Consider the following 17,330-nt stretch of genomic DNA (forward strand, 5'->3'; position numbering starts at 1 on the left):
TACCAGTAGTAAAAATTGTGGGTGCACGTAACCACAATATATTCTTTGAATTACCAGTCAGAAACTGGCACTATATGGCAGTAGCAAGAAATGAGGGTATTTATAACCCCAATATATTCTTTGAATTCCCAGTCAGACAATGGCACTGTATACCAGTAGTAAAAATTGTGGGTGCACGTAACCCCAATATATTCTTTGAATTCCCAGTCAGACACTGGCACTATATGGCAGTAGCAAGAAATGAGGGTATTTGTATTCCCAATATATTCTTTGAATTCCCAGTCAGACAATGGCACTGTATACCAGTAGTAAAAATTGTGGGTGCACGTAACCACAATATATTCTTTGAATTACCAGTCAGAAACTGGCACTATATGGCAGTAGCAAGAAATGAGGGTATTTATAACCCCAATATATTCTTTGAATTCCCAGTCAGACAATGGCACTGTATACCAGTAGTAAAAATTGTGGGTGCACGTAACCCCAATATATTCTTTGAATTCCCAGTCAGACACTGGCACTATATGGCAGTAGCAAGAAATGAGGGTATTTGTATTCCCAATATATTCTTTGAATTCCCAGTCAGACAATGGCACTGTATACCAGTAGTAAAAATTGTGGGTGCACGTAACCCCAATATATTCTTTGAATTCCCAGTCAGAAACTGGCACTATATGGCAGTAGCAAGAAATGAGGGTATTTGTATTCCCAATATATTCTTTGAATTCCCAGTCAGACAATGGCACTGTATACCAGTAGTAAAAATTGTGGGTGCACGTAACCCCAATATATTCTTTGAATTCCCAGTCAGACACTGGCACTATATGGCAGTAGCAAGAAATGAGGGTATTTATAACCCCAATATATTCTTTGAATTCCCAGTCAGACAATGGCACTGTATACCAGTAGTAAAAATTGTGGGTGCACGTAACCACAATATATTCTTTGAATTACCAGTCAGAAACTGGCACTATATGGCAGTAGCAAGAAATGAGGGTATTTGTATTCCCAATATATTCTTTGAATTCCCAGTCAGACAATGGCACTGTATACCAGTAGTAAAAATTGTGGGTGCACGTAACCCCAATATATTCTTTGAATTCCCAGTCAGACACTGGCACTATATGGCAGTAGCAAGAAATGAGGGTATTTGTATTCCCAATATATTCTTTGAATTCCCAGTCAGACAATGGCACTGTATACCAGTAGTAAAAATTGTGGGTGCACGTAACCCCAATATATTCTTTGAATTCCCAGTCAGACACTGGCACTATATGGCAGTAGCAAGAAATGAGGGTATTTGTATTCCCAATATATTCTTTGAATTCCCAGTCAGACAATGGCACTGTATACCAGTAGTAAAAATTGTGGGTGCACGTAACCACAATATATTCTTTGAATTACCAGTCAGAAACTGGCACTATATGGCAGTAGCAAGAAATGAGGGTATTTGTATTCCCAATATATTCTTTGAATTCCCAGTCAGACAATGGCACTGTATACCAGTAGTAAAAATTGTGGGTGCACGTAACCACAATATATTCTTTGAATTACCAGTCAGAAACTGGCACTATATGGCAGTAGCAAGAAATGAGGGTATTTATAACCCCAATATATTCTTTGAATTCCCAGTCAGACAATGGCACTGTATACCAGTAGTAAAAATTGTGGGTGCACGTAACCCCAATATATTCTTTGAATTCCCAGTCAGACACTGGCACTATATGGCAGTAGCAAGAAATGAGGGTATTTGTATTCCCAATATATTCTTTGAATTCCCAGTCAGACAATGGCACTGTATACCAGTAGTAAAAATTGTGGGTGCACGTAACCACAATATATTCTTTGAATTACCAGTCAGAAACTGGCACTATATGGCAGTAGCAAAAATAGTGGGTGTATATAGCCCCAATTCTATTGCAGACTTGCAGGGTATTTCTGGGGTGAAGGTGGGGGGGCACACCGTTGGAACGGGTATCGGGGGTATATATCGGGTATACGGGAATACACTGACAGTGTATTCCATTCAGGATCCTGGGAAAGCTGGGTTGCGGCGATTGAGCCCGTCAGTGCCACGTTACACTGACAAGCTTCTCCCTGGAATTTAGCTCTTATAAGAGCTGTTGGTTGTCTTCTCCTTCCTATCCTAGCCTGTCCCTGCCTACCCAGAATCTAAGCCCTAGCTAGCTGGACGGAAACCTCCGTCCTCGGTGAATTGCAAGCTCAGAATGACGCGAACCTGGGCGGCGCTGTTCTTTTAAATTAGAGGTCACATGTTTTCGGCAGCCAATGGGTTTTGCCTACTTTTCTCAACGTCACCGGTGTCGTAGTTCCTGTCCCACCTACCCTGCGCTGTTATTGGAGCAAAAAAGGCGCCAGGGAAGGTGGGAGGGGAATCGAGTAATGGCGCACTTTACCACGCGGTGTTCGATTCGATTCGAACATGCCGAACAGCCTAATATCCGATCGAACATGAGTTCGATAGAACACTGTTCGCTCATCTCTAGTCATTAAGTGTAGAAATGAATTGATGTGCTGATGATTCATCTCCCTTCCAAATGAAGATGAGATCATCGATATATCTCCTAAATAGGGCTATGTGGGTATGAAAGTAATGTGAATGGTAAACATAGGTCTCCTCAAACAGTCCCATAAAGAGGTTTGCGTAGGATGGAGCGAATCCCGTCCCCATGGCACAGCCCCTAGTTTGTCTATATACCTTGTCCTGAAATGAAAAAATATTATGATTCAAAATAAAATCTATACCCGCCAGTATAAACTGTTTTTGGTGTGCAGGCATAGATGGATTGGATGATAAAAAAATGATCAATCTCCACTGGTTAGTCTCATTCATTTAGTCTCATTCATGTATGGATTAGACTGTATTTCATTCCACTCCAGTAGGTCTCCCTCAGCCCCCCCCCCCCCCCCCCCCCAAATTTCAATAGTTTTTCTTTTTTTTTGCTGCGGTGCACATGAGTTACTCTAAAAAGAGCTCACTGGGGCTTTGTTGCCCAAGGGTCCACACAAACATAGAGCCGGCCCTGCAGATGATGGTCTTATCAAAGCATAGCATTGTCGCACGGATGGAATTTTAGCTCCCTGTTGGCCTAAATCTTTTGTTATCTCTGCAACGAGTCATGCCTTCTTTTTTCTCCCTGTGATCCTACACTGTGTCCCAGTGACTACAGTACAAAACGCACTAGGAGGTGAGTAATGCTCTTACATAAATAGTTGCAGGTATCTTTCTCTATGTTATGCTTTGAATTACTGAAATACCCATGACTTGACCCTTTACTGACAAACGTCTACTAGTTATTGCTGATGTGAAGAATGAAAAGCTAACTACCACTGTAGCCTGTTTGTTCTTCCAATGTGCCTTACATTTTAGTTTAGGGGGAGTTGATAACAGTGTAGTTTATATCAAATGAGACATGATTAGAATAAAAAAACGGATCGGGAAAGTATACAGCACTGGCAAGGTCACATAACCATGACTGGATGACTGGAAATGTGCCTTAAAAGTAAATTTGATTCAATATTTTTCATTTTGAAAGGCTCAATAACCCCTTTAATGGTTTGCCATATTGTTTAATTTAACACATAAAAATTTTGCAAATGTATGTGTTATCTGACCTGCGTTACTTAGGGTAAAGAGAGACTGTAGTTTTACTTTGATTGGTTGAGGTTTTTTTTTTTTTAGCTGTAATGTGGACTTCAAAAAACAGAACCAAATATAGCTATTTATGACTCACTACCCTGTTACCACTGCTGGTAGTCAATAAAGACATATTACTGAATGAAGACAATCCACAAGTAAGCCTCCGCTGATTATTATTGAGTTTGGCATGGGAGATATTATTTAATAGAGGCCACTGTTGGAACATTGGACAAGTAATTTAGTTGCTGGATTAAAGTATTCATTATATTGCTGTTTATTTAAGTAAATAAGCTAAAAGGGAGATGGCTTACAACCAATGAGTGTCAACATTTGCTCCGTACAGTGATCCAAAAATTTTGACAACATGAGAATATATCAATGCAATTGTGTAGGAGAGGAAAGTTAATACAAATCCTTAAACACTGCGAAGGCTTGCAATGATTTCTTTGAGTGAAAAATGTGTTGTTTGCTTTTTCCCTAATGTAATAGGTTATCAAGATCCTCCCTTTTCGGAAGCAGTATATGGCAACAGTGTGATCCGTAAAGGTATATTGCACAACCTGGCTTGGTTTGCTGGAACGTGCATGCTGTGTTGGCATAATATGGCTTATTTAATTATGTTTTCTTGATGCAAGTTTGGTACTAAAATATAACTGCAGATTTCATATATTGTATATAGGATGAAAAGTGATTAACTTATAGGCAAGTTTGATTTCTATCTGTAGACCTTTGGCAGATTCAGATACATTTGGTGAAATCTAAGAATCCAATATTTGTGGTAGTCACACACATAAGATTAAAAGCAGATGCTACTAAGATAATTTGTATCTGCCAATGATCTGCAGAGAAGTATCTCATGTGTATTGCCAGCTTAAGGACTCTTGTACATAGAGAAATATGAGCTATTAAATCTGTTTTATATATCGACCGAATTTCCTGGCCTTAACCCAGACCTGCACTGCAATCATCACAGTGATCTATGACACTGGCCTCCCTGTAACTCTAATGTCCCATATTATATATAGCATGGGACTGTACAGGGCTTACTCTGTTGCTTGGAGTCCAGGCCTCCCTGTAACTATGTCCCGCATTACATATAGTACAGGACTGTATGTGGCTTACTCTGTTGTTTGGAGTCCAGGCCTCCTGACTGTTCTTGGGCCTGTAATCCACTGTACAGGAGGTCTTATGTGTAATAGACATCATTCAGCAGACAGCTGCAGATTCCCCATATACATGCTGTAGATGCAGCAAATAGGAATAGGTGCAGGAAAAGTAACCATGTTAGATGTGAAACACTGGTTGTAAGCAATGACCTTTGAAATAAAACTGTACAACCAATACCTGTAGTCAGTGTTTAAGTTTCCTAGTACAGCCATCTCCAGCCAGGTGAAAAATTTAAATGATGAAAGCATCAAATTGTCTTCACTACTGGGTCAATTCAGATGTGGACAATAGGTCTATTTTTAGACATTAACTATAGAAGAACATATAAGATTAAAAAATATTCCTTTTCCTTGACGTACATATACATTGTGTTAATAATATGCCATATGTTTCTAAGATGAGAATAATCATTTAATTAAACTTTCTAAATGATTTTTTAATCAATTTTTAAAATAATATTAGTATGAAATCTGTATAATATTGTACCGTATTTGCATCAAATATAACATGTTAAATAAGCCTCAAGTTATAAAGAAAGCTTCCTATTTGCTTTTACTGGATATTACTCAGCTAGTTGAATTCTATTTTCATTAAAAGGTTGCACAAATATTACTTTTAATGAATATCATAAAAATTCCCTACTATATTTATTTGCATTGCATGGAAATGAGATGTTGCCAGTAATTTTGTAACCAAACCATGCATTGGTAAAATAGGCGCAACATCACATAGCTTATATGGTGAAAAGCTGACTATAAAATTCTGCTTGTGCTTTCAAATGTTTTGAAAAAGAGTAGAAGTAAATGAGCCATCTATATTATTTAATCCTTAAGTACTATCGTGGTGTCTATCATAATGATATGTGTATGATAGTGGTGTATGATAGACACCATGATAGTACTTAAAGGGGCTCTATCACTGGATTTCCGCTATTTTAGATAAACATATGCCTGAATAGACTTTAAAAGGGCTATTCAAGTCCTGCTAATCGTTTGTTAAAAGACACTTGGTTTAATGGATTTCCTTTTAAACGTATATGTAAATGAGCCCTCCGTGCACCGTGGGCGTTCCTGTGCACCCCTCACGTCATACTCTGTTCACACTCTCCTGTCTTGGTTCTTCTATGTAAGTCCCTCCTCCTCCTTTTGATTCACCAGCTCTAACTGTCTCTTCCCTGCTTCTGGAAAAGGACCTGTGATGACGTCATTACTGCCCTGTGATTGGCTTGTCCCTGTGATGACGTCACTACAAGGTCCTTCGTCGTCATCTAAGTAGTGATCTATAGACTGCAGGGGCTGCAGCTCCCTGTGTCTATCATAGCATAGATCTACTGTGCACATGGAGATCTATGATAGACACAGGGAGCTGCAGCCCCTGCTCTGCATAGATCACTACTTAGAAGTTTATCTAAAATAGCGAAAATCCAGTGAAAGAGCTCCTTTAAGGGTTAGAATAGGTTCACATCTACGTTCTGCGTTCATCCCCAAATCGAACCCTAAACCACATACAAAAGAGGTTATGTTAGGAAACCCGTGGACCCCATAGACTAAAATGGGGGCCATGTGATTTCCATTTGGTTTCTGTTTGCAGCTCCTTTCTCTCCACAATTTTCGTGTGGAGAGGGGAATGGAATCCCCAAATGCGGATGTGAATCGAGCCTTAAATGTGGTTCTATGAAGTCAAGTAATAAAATTGATTGCTACAAAATTCACACTTAAGCCGGATCCCCATGGTACAAGCACGCAGCGTTTTGACTAGTGCAGAAAACGTTGCAGCAAAAAACGCTGTGTTTTACATTACCTGCAAAGTGGAGGGGATTCTGGCTATTCATATCGACACATTGCAGAAAAAAGTCTGCACCAGAAATGCTGTGATTTTAAATACAAATCACAGCATGTCAATTATGCCTACGGAAATGCTGGTGTTCTCCGTATAGGTATAATAGAGGCAGAAAGTTTTCCTCTGAGGACTTACTGTAAAAAACGCTACATAAAAAACACAATGTGTTTCTGCTGCAGTCTTTTGTTCAGTGTTTTTTGGCAGCGATTTGCTACGTGGAGCCTTAACTTTAAACTGTATTTTATAATTATGACCCATAATGTATTGTTACTATGCTCCTCAACATGGAATTTGCAACACCAAGAAGGAATATCTTGAAACTGGGGAAGTCACAGGATTGATAGACATTATAATGATATGTAAATATTAAAAAACTGACACAAAATGCTCATAACAACTCAATTTATCTGGTATCAAGTGTGAGTACCACATGCATAAATACACACACTTACACTCCTTTATATGCTATCCATGTGGTTTTAATGGTTGTCTGAGGAATGTCCACTCTGAATATACCTTGACATACAAATAATAAAGCTTACCTTCTGGCAGCTCCCTTTGTAATTGGTGACCAGTGACATCCCAGATGTGCTTGATGGGACAAGTCCAGAGTCACTGCAGGTATCGGTAGCACATTTAGGCCACACAGGCTGCTCACAGTAGCATGAGCAATATATTGCCTAGCGTTGTCCTGTTGAAAAATGACTTCTAGGACATTTAAAAAAAATAAAGTACAAATGGTTCCAAGACAAAATCAATGAAACGATGAGTGGTTAATGTACCTGAAACAAAGAGAAGAGGAGTCCAGCTACTGTATATTTGTCCAACCCCACCCCATAATGGCAGGCGTAGGACAGGGGTGATGTTCCATTGAAAAGGCCTCTTTATGGGGTTCTTCAAATGGCGTCACATGCTAGATTGGTGAGTGTCTGACCACATGGACCAAAATAGTCATCATATCTCATCTTAATATTGGAATCACATTTTAATAATCCTTAATTTATTTTGGATGTTCGGGTTTATAAGTCTAACAGCAAGTTTCTAAATTTACAAGAAAATTTCCTAAACCCATTTTATATGAACCATTTCAGCTTTGAAGGGGTTTTTAAAGGCTTGAATATTAGAAACCCCCACAAATCACCCAATTTTTAAAACTGCACCCTTCAAAATAGAATGGAGAGAAAAAAATCATCAAATTTATATATATATATATATATATATATATATATATATATTTCTTTTTTTTCGCTAAGTTTCATTTAGCCCTAAAATTTATACATTCACAAGGGGTTATAGAAGAAGATGCATCTCACAATTTGTTATGCAATTTCTCTAGGGCGTTGACATACCTGACATATGGATGCAACCTACTGTTTGAGCACACTGCAGGTCCCTGAAGGGAAGGAATTTCACAAGATTTTTTATAAATTACATTTTTTTCCAGACATATGCTATTTCAATGCTCAGTATATTGTGCCCAGCTTGTGAAAGGAGAGACATATACTACACCATGTTGGGTTATACTGTGTACAACAGCTTTTGGAGTTTTTGTCTCTGACACAAGCTGGCCAGAACATATTAGGCAATGAAATGGAAAACTTACAATACAGCTGCTTATTCATTTCTGTAAAATAATTTCATGCAAATCTTGAGAAGTAAATTCCTTGAAGCATGCAGTTTTTTAAATGGGGTCAGAGGATTACACTTCATTCCACTACAGGCATTTCAGGGGCTCCTGGCATTATATTGGTGTCTGAAAACCAAACCTTCTAAATCTGTGCTGTGTGCCCAAACAGCACTTAATATCCACATATATGACATTATTAGTTGGGTTTTCCTGGTTACAACAATGTTGTTTATGTGGGGATAAACTGCTGTTGGGGCACATAGCAAGGCACAGAAAAGATGGAATTTCATTTGGCTTTCAGAGGACAAATTAGATGGCTTTTCGGCACCATGTCACATTTGCAGAGCCTCTGACATGCCAGTAAAGTGGAGCCGCCTGTTAATTGACCCTATTTTGAAAACTTTACCCCTCAAAACATTTATCAAGGAGTACAGTGAGAACTAGTTTTTTTGGATGTGAGTGCACAGCGGATGATGAAAAGTGAATATGTAAGCATGCAAAGTACATTAGGTACACCAAATTCCCCACTATTCTACTAGCTCTTATGATTGGTGAGCAGTTATGGTGTATCCTGATGTATGCTCGCACAGCTTATACATCTGATTTCCTGCCCTAAAGATGTTATGATTTGTGTGGGCTTTTTGTAGTCACATTGCACCAGCTGTAATTTTTTATTTTTCTTGTGATGTGGTCAATTGAAGGCTTGTTTTGTTCAGGATGAGTTGAATTTTTAATAACAATATTTTGGAATGCCTATAACTTAAGACATACATTTTATTAACCATTTCTGGAAGAAGACATTTATAACTTCGAAAGCCACCAGAGAGTATTCAAAGACTAGATATCTTTGGTCCCACACTAGCTGTAGGGGTGGTCCCTGATCAGCAGAGCAAATCCAAGATAGATTTATAGGACAATGGTAAAGTGTAAATCTAAAGGTACATTTACTCCTGCAGATACAGGTCAGGGCTCGTGCAATATTTATACAGGCCAATGTAAAGTGAATGAAGGATAAATGATCTAATGCAGTTATTACTCTTCCATTTACTTGCTGATAAGCTGCATCTTTAATACTGCTTAAGCTATCTTCCACTCAGTGGTCTGAAAGCAGTCATAGCAGCATTCAGTGCTGGGGACACAGATGCTTTTAAAAGGCATTCACATATATGAGTGTCATGTTTTCACTGTTACCCTTATAACCTGGAATTATTGTTGAGTGATTTGTTGACAGACAGTAAAGACAGCAGAAAGAATGGAATAAGAACAAGGAGAAGATACCTGGTAGACTAAGCAGATCAGTATAGCCTACTGAGGAGGCTGATAGGGAATACATCATGTGACTTGTAAAATAACTAAAGTGAATACATTAATAAGTTAGGATAACAAGTCATGAGGTCTAGTTCAATCAGATGCATGTGGCTGAGTACAGTAGTAACATCTAAGGTAGGTTATTGGTACTGATTCAAAAGCGATTCATCAGCGCCTAGCATGTTCATCACAGAGTTGGGTTGGGGGTGGCAAGACTGGACCTCAAGACTGACAAAACAGGTGAGTTGCATGTATGCTACGCACAGACTTTTACTGACAAATGAGCTGATAGTGTGCCAGTGAGTGAGCCCTCTAGAAGTACTGTACCATATTTCTACCTACTTAACTCTTTCAACTTACTTTAGTTTCTGATTGACTAATCTATGCCAGGAATGGGAACTAAATGAGTTAGTTAACTTTGAATATGAGTTTATTTAGTCCTAATCATTAATGAACTACCCATCACCAGCTCCTTGGTAATATACAATGCCCATACATTGTAGTAATGACCTAACACACAGTAAGGTAAAATGAAGATTATGTAGGTAAACAGTGAAATGTAATAGTATTGGTCTTACATTTCTATGGGGCAAATTGATGCCAAAGTGCATGAGCTGCAATTCGTCTATAGTCAACATGACATATACACAGGGTCGGACTGGGGTGACTAGGGCCCACCAGTGGGATTATTTCCAGGGGCCCACCCTACTGCCATATGTAATATCGCCCGTCCAGTTTTTGCCATTATACACGTTTAAAGTGCATTTTCACGCACAATACAGTGTGCAAAACAGCTATGGCTACACTACTACTTCCTTCATGCAACCAAAGATCACAGTGTCCCTTTGGGACTCTTTCACATTAGTGAATGGAGCCGCATTGGGTCCCTCAGGTTGCAATGTGACTCCATTCACTAACATGAGTGAAAGAATCACAGGGCGACATCTTTGGTTGTATGACAGAAGTTATAGTGTAGAGATAGCCTTATGCTAGGTTCACAACAGCGGCAAGCTCTCCGTCATACAGGTCCACAATGGGACCAGAATGACGGAGAGGTGGACTATTAAAATGGCGGTTACACACAGACAGTGGCAGACCTCATTAACATAATGAAGTCCGCCAGGTGTCAGCCATTTTCAGGCAGATAAGGGTATGTTCACACATCAGTATGCCATCCGTCCGTTTGAATTCAGTTTGACACTTCAAAACGGACTGAGGCACATACTGATTGTATACTGACACCTTTTTATGCTGATAGCAAACGCTCTCCGTCCCCTAGAGGACAGATAAGGGGATTAAAAGTAGCAATTGTAACCAGAGTAGAGATCAGTATGTGTATCAGTCCATTTTGAAGTGTCAAACTGAATTCAAACGGACGGATGGCATACTGATGTGTGAACATACCCTAAGTCCTCAGCGTTTCTGAAACTTGGATATTGTTATGCTGGAGCTCTAGAAAAGGGCACCAGCATAACAATAGAGAGGGACATTATCTATGGGGTGGGTGGACTACAACTCTCAACAGTTCCAGGGCATCTGGAGCTGCTGGGAGTTGTAGTAATTGAAAGATTTGGGGGCATCTTTCGATTGTCCACCTCAGACAGCGGGGGGATTGGGGGTGCTAGCAGTACCATTACAATAAATCACAACATTACAATAAATACAATGCAGTAATATTTTGTGCAGTAATACTCACAGGAGACGTCTTCCCACATTTCCCATCTCTTCCCTTTGGACCGCCATGACCACTTCTTCCAGCTGTGACTTGACTCTGTAAAGTTTGAAACACAGACATCTTTGACTCCTCACTTCTCCACACATCCAGACCATATATATATATATATATATATATATATATATATATATATATATATATACAGTAATATATATATATATATACAGTAATATATATATATATATATATATATATATATATATATATATATATATCACAGCAGCCCCTGCAGCCTATATTATGCCCCACAGTGGCACAATAGACTGTGGGGCATAATAGAGGTTGCAGGGGGGCTGCTGTGGGGCATAATAGAGGTTACAGGGGCCACAGTGGACCTTTCAAGCTCCATTATGCCCCACAGTTGCACACCCATGAACTATTATTATACTCGGGGGTCTTTTCAGACTCTGAGTATAATAATCGGAGCCCCAGGGGAGGTGAGAGAACATAATAAACACTGTTACTCACCTCGCCGGGATCTGATTTTACTCCTAGCAGGCTTTGGGCCTATATGGTAATGTGTCAGACGTCACGTGGTCTGGGATATTACCATATAGGCCCAAAGCCTGAGCTAGCAGTAACATATAGGCCCAAAGCCTGTGGTAGCAGTAACAGCCTGTTACCATACAGGCCCAAAGCCTGTGCTCGCAGTAACAGGTTATTACTACTACCACAGGCTTCAGGCCTATATGTTACTGCTAGAACAGGCTTTGGGCCTATATGGTAATATCCCAGACCACGTGACGTCTGGGCATTACCATATAGCCCCGAAGCCAGCTAGGAGTAACACCGGATCCCGGAGAGGTGAGTAACACTGTTTATTATGTTCCCTCACCTCCCCTGGGGCTCCGATTATTATACTCGGGGGTCTGAAAAGACCCCTGAGTATAATATTAGCGGCAGTGGGATCGCGGCCTGGCCCGGGCCTATTCACTACCGCCCGCCGCGGCCTAAAGTACAAGGGGAAGCGGGGGCGGCAGTGAGCAGGTCCGGGTTGGTAAATAGGCCGCTGCCTGCTGGTAGATACTCCAGCAGGCAGCGGCCTATTATAAAACAAAACAAAAAAGTTATTATACTTACCGTCCGACCGCGCGCTGCTGCTGCTCCCGCTGCTGCCGCATCCTCTTCTGTCAGACGTCTGTGTATCAGCGTAGGCGGCGTGATGACGCCGCCTACGCTGATACGTAGATGGCTGAACAAGCACAAGGAGAGCGGTAGCTCTCCTTGCGCTGGTTCTTAGGATTAGGGGAGGGGCCCTAAGCGCCTCCCCTAATCCTCCTCTGACATGGGCAGGGGCCCGATTGAAATCATTTTAGCATAGGCAGGGGCCCGATCGGGCCCCTGCCTATGCTAAAATTATTAGTAGTATAGTCCGGGCCCGGGGGCCCACCGGGGGATCCCCCGGTGCTCCGGCGGGCCAGTCCGACCCTGCATATACAACACAAAATGAAATAAAATGTGTGAATATTGTCATAAGGTACTGTAGTCATACAGATAGTTTCCTATATACAGATATGTCCAACCTTATCTTAATTAAACTTTGGTCAATCATTTCAATTTCCCATTAAATTAATCCAATACAAATTTGGTTATTTTGTATCACACATACTAAATTTGGACATGTCCAGTCAAGAAAGGTAAAGTTAAAAAGGACACATCTCTATTTCATATTTGTAATACTATATTAATGTTCATTTGATAGTGAAATACAGTTGTTGCACATATATATATATGTGTGTGTGTGTTTTAAGATGATAAAGATGAACTAAAGTAAGTTTGTCTAGACAAGAAAAGGAAAATGAATATTATGTTGCAATGAATGACTCATATTCTTGTGTGTGGATTTCATCTTGGTACAATCTGAATTTGTAGTAAGTACAATAAACATCACAGCTCTAAGAAGTTAGAACACTCTTACATTTAATCTTAAACTAAAGCATAAAGCCATTTTTGATTATTTATCAACATTACAATTTACTATAAATGGCTTTCTGTTTCCGCTACAGAATCTGTATGTCCAACAAGAATTCCAGTGGCAGCTCGAGATGAGAAAGGTTTTGACATACTTCTAGGTTTGGGGATGAATAAGAAAAATGCCAAGAAAGTTGAGGGTTCCATCCCCACAATGAAAGCTTATGAAGTGACCTCACAAATTGATCTTTCAGAGTTCACAAGGTAATGTAAATCTCCATATCTACCTATCTATCTATTCCTAACTGAATACTACTATTAAAGAGGACCTTTCACCTCCTGGGGCACATGCGGTGTAATACACCATTAGAAAGCTGATAGTGTGCTGAATTAAGAGCACTATTGGCTTTCATGTTCTGTGCCCCCGGAGAAGAGCTATTGGTGCCGGTATCGTAGCTCTTCACTGTCAGAAGGGCGTTTCTGACAGTCAGTCAGGAACGCCCCTCCTCACAGCTGCATCTATTGCGCTGTACTGTGAGAGGGGCCATTGCTTACTGCCCAGCGATGACACTGAGCGGTGAAGAACGCCCCCCCCCCAGTACTTGTCTATGGACAAGTACTATCAGGAGGGGAGGGAGGTGTTCCTCACCGCTCTCACAGTACAGTGCTATAGACACTACTGTGAGGAAGGGCATTACTGACTGACTGTCAGAAACACCCTTCTGACAGTGAAGAACTACAGTACCGTCACCGATAGCTCTTCACCCGGGGCACAAAATAGGAAAGCCAATAGTGCGCTGAATTTCTAGCAGTATATAAAACCACATGTACCCCAGGAGGTGAAAGATCCTCTTTAAATATTTTATTAATATATACAATATATTATTTTAGAGTAATAATTGCTGCATTTGTTCCTTTAGCCGAATTCTGGCTTTCCTGACTTTTTTCAGTATTTTATATCTGTGTATTCCACAAATTATACCTCTTTTATTTTTCCAACAACAGCATACAGAAGTTTTGTAAAATGTTTCTGGCAGGGCTTCATTAAAAAAATTTTTGTGACATTTACTCTCTGTTTCACATGACACTTTGTTTCAGATGGTAACTATTTCCAGCATATTATTATGGTTATGCCAGTACCATATTTATGAAGGTTTTGCTACATTTTATCACGGTTTATAAATAAAATTATTTTTGTGAAAAACAGAATTTGCCTGGGGACACTATTCTGACATTCATCACTTTATTTTTTATCATTTTGTCGATGGAAAATATAATCAGAGCTAAATTGAACCAGTTGATCTCCTTTGTATTCCACTACCTTATATTGGATGTGTTGAAATCTTTTATTTTATTATTTTGTAGAAATGTTTTTCCAGAAGGTCTTCCTCCATCATACGTCTTCGTGTCTACTCAGAGATTTAAAGTCAAGAAGAAATGGGATTTGTGGAGAATTGTTGCACTTGATGGCTCAGTACAAACAGCTGTTTCACTGAATGGAGAAGACAAAACCTTGTCCTTCACTACAACAAGCCCAACAAACGATACTCAAATTGTTACATTCGTTAGACCTGGAGTAAAGGTAACAAATACTAATAGATGTGTTCTTATAAATTAATTAATGTACACTTGGAATTATCTGCTGCAAATCTGATTCATGTGGATACGGCATATTCGATGTGTAAGGGCTAGTTCACATGTTGTCAGGTGTTGAGGAATTTGATTAGGAAAAATTCCGCTTTAGAAATTAAGAGGCTGGGGCCCCACGTACTGGAAACGCCTGATTTGCCCACAGTGGAGACGCTGTGGAAAAAAATCGTGGCATTGTACACTGCAGGCAAAGTAGATGGGATTCATGCAAATCCCATCCCCGCTTTGCGGAAAAGATCGCAGCGCGTACACGTACACACTGTGATTTGCAAAGCCGTTGCGGCTTTGCAAATTGCAGCATGTCAATTATATCTACGGAAACACCGGCGGCTTTCACGTAGATATAATGTTAAGAGAAAGTCCACAGAGGAAAACTCCGTGGACTTTCTCTTAAAAGTGCTGTGTAAAGAGCCACAATGCGTTCACGTAGCGGTTCTTCCCGCAGCGCTTTAGTGCTGCGGATACAGCCTGTGGGGCCTTAGCTTAGAAATGGCTTTTTGAAGCGTTTTTTGACATGAGGCGTTTTTGGGAGCGCTTTTTGGAGTGTTTTCCGAGGAGCTTTTGTTTTTTTCCTCCTGCAGAGTGCATTGACCTTGAAAAAACCGTTAACAATTTTTGAAGCGGTTTTTGGCACGCGGTTTTTCCTCCTCTCATTAACTCTTATTGTTTTTTTCAGGCAGAATTCGGTTGAAGAAAGGTCATGTTGCTTCTTTTTTCCGCTAGAGGGAAAAAAAGCTAGCGGGTTACATAGGACTCTATTTTGAGGCCTTTTTTGGTGAAGGATTTTGAGGCAGATTCCGTCTCAAATTCCTGACCAAAAAACTCCAAGTGAACTTATCCTTAGGCTGAGGCCCCACATTGTGGAAATACAGCTGATTTTGGCTGCAGTTTTTGGAGATCTTCTTATATATTCCTCATTCCTTTTGTAGCTATTCTTGGATTTGTCTCTAAAAAGTTTAAGATATAAACAGGAGAGAAATATTCATATTAAATAAATATTAATAATAACAAATAATAATATAAAATAATAACATAAATATTCCTAAGAAGCTCAGTTAGATATAATAAACAAGTTCTCACATTCAAATGCATAGTTGACAATAATGTATTTTTTTGTTCTGTAATAGAAATTATTTGATGAAGATTGGCACCAAATAAGACTTTTAGTGTCAGAGGAGGATGCAACATTGTATATTGATGACCAAGAAATTGAGACAAAACGACTACTACCTGTTATAGGCATTTATGTCAGTGGGCAAACACAAATTGGGAAGTACTCTGGAAGAGAAGAAACTGTTCAGGTAAGTGTGGGGATATTAGTGAACTTATTCTGAAATAGAGCAAGTTTACAAAAATATATCTTTAGTTAGATTTGGTTAAAGGGGATCTATCATTGAGGAAAGTCATTTTTAACTAAACATATACTTTCATAGCCTTTAGAAAGGCTATTTCACACATACCTTTTGTATGCTAATCACCTCAGTAGTTTTTGAATGAGCCTGTTTTTATTCATATGCTAATTAGCCTCCAGTGAGCACAGGAAGTTCTCAGCGACCACTGTCTCTCCTGCTGCTGACTCATCTCCTTGCTCTCACACAGCACACAGCAGAGAGGAGTGCTTGCTGAGAACTTACTGTGCGCCCTGGAAGCTAATTAGCATATGAATAAAAACAGGCTCATTCAAAAACTACTGAGACAATTTACATACAAAAGGTATGTGTGGAATAGCCTTTCTAAAGGCTATGCAAGTATGTGCTTAGTTAAAAATGACTTTTCCCAATAATAGAGCCTCTTTAACGAATTTTCATGAAACTGATTCAATGCAATACAGAAATGTTGAAGGAAGCTTAGTACATTCCACAAGCATATTCAACTGTAACACCAACAGAATGGAACATCTATACATAAAAGAAAAGTGAAAGAGGAATCAACACTGCAGTGCCTAGGGATACTGTTTGTCTTATGTCATAAGAAAGTGCATTGTAGTAAATGATCCATAATTTTCAATCTCGTCAAGCAGCTTTTTATTGAGGAGCCAAAGTTTTCATTTTACCAACAGTTGAACACAAATTTTGATGCTGTATGATAAGAGTAACTAAACGTAGCAGAATTAACTTGTTTTTGTTGAAATTTTAAAGGGAATCTACCACATTACACAGCATACTACAGATTTTACAGGAGTAAAATACATACCTTTGTAATTTTTTTAGATTTGGGAAAAACAACTTTGAAGTCTTATGCAAATGAGGCGGTTCGTGCACTAGGGGAGGGCCTTTAGCTCTTAGAGAACTGGTCTTGCTGCTCAAGTAGAATGGGTAATGGGGTAGATCAAGTCCGATTGCACAGGTTTGGTGCAGGCGGTAGATGGTAGTAGTCTGAATGGTAAAAGCAGTGCTCCATGGAGCTCAATGCCCACCCCAAGTGTACAAACT

At 39.6% G+C, this 17,330-nt stretch overlaps 1 protein-coding gene across 1 annotated transcript in view; it reads left to right on the forward strand.

The window, feature by feature from the left end:
- The window catches only part of COL21A1 (collagen type XXI alpha 1 chain), a 184,393-nt gene that overhangs the window by 86,322 nt on the left and 80,741 nt on the right, over positions 1 to 17,330 (forward strand). Inside the window, exons 4-6 of the mRNA XM_075268396.1 lie at positions 13,344 to 13,512; positions 14,614 to 14,830; positions 16,026 to 16,199. Coding sequence (XP_075124497.1) covers positions 13,344 to 13,512; positions 14,614 to 14,830; positions 16,026 to 16,199 — 560 coding nt within the window. The remainder of the gene's footprint in view (positions 1 to 13,343; positions 13,513 to 14,613; positions 14,831 to 16,025; positions 16,200 to 17,330) is intronic.

Source organism: Leptodactylus fuscus, chromosome 3, assembly GCF_031893055.1.
Source record: "Leptodactylus fuscus isolate aLepFus1 chromosome 3, aLepFus1.hap2, whole genome shotgun sequence".
Taxonomy (NCBI): domain Eukaryota; kingdom Metazoa; phylum Chordata; class Amphibia; order Anura; family Leptodactylidae; genus Leptodactylus; species Leptodactylus fuscus.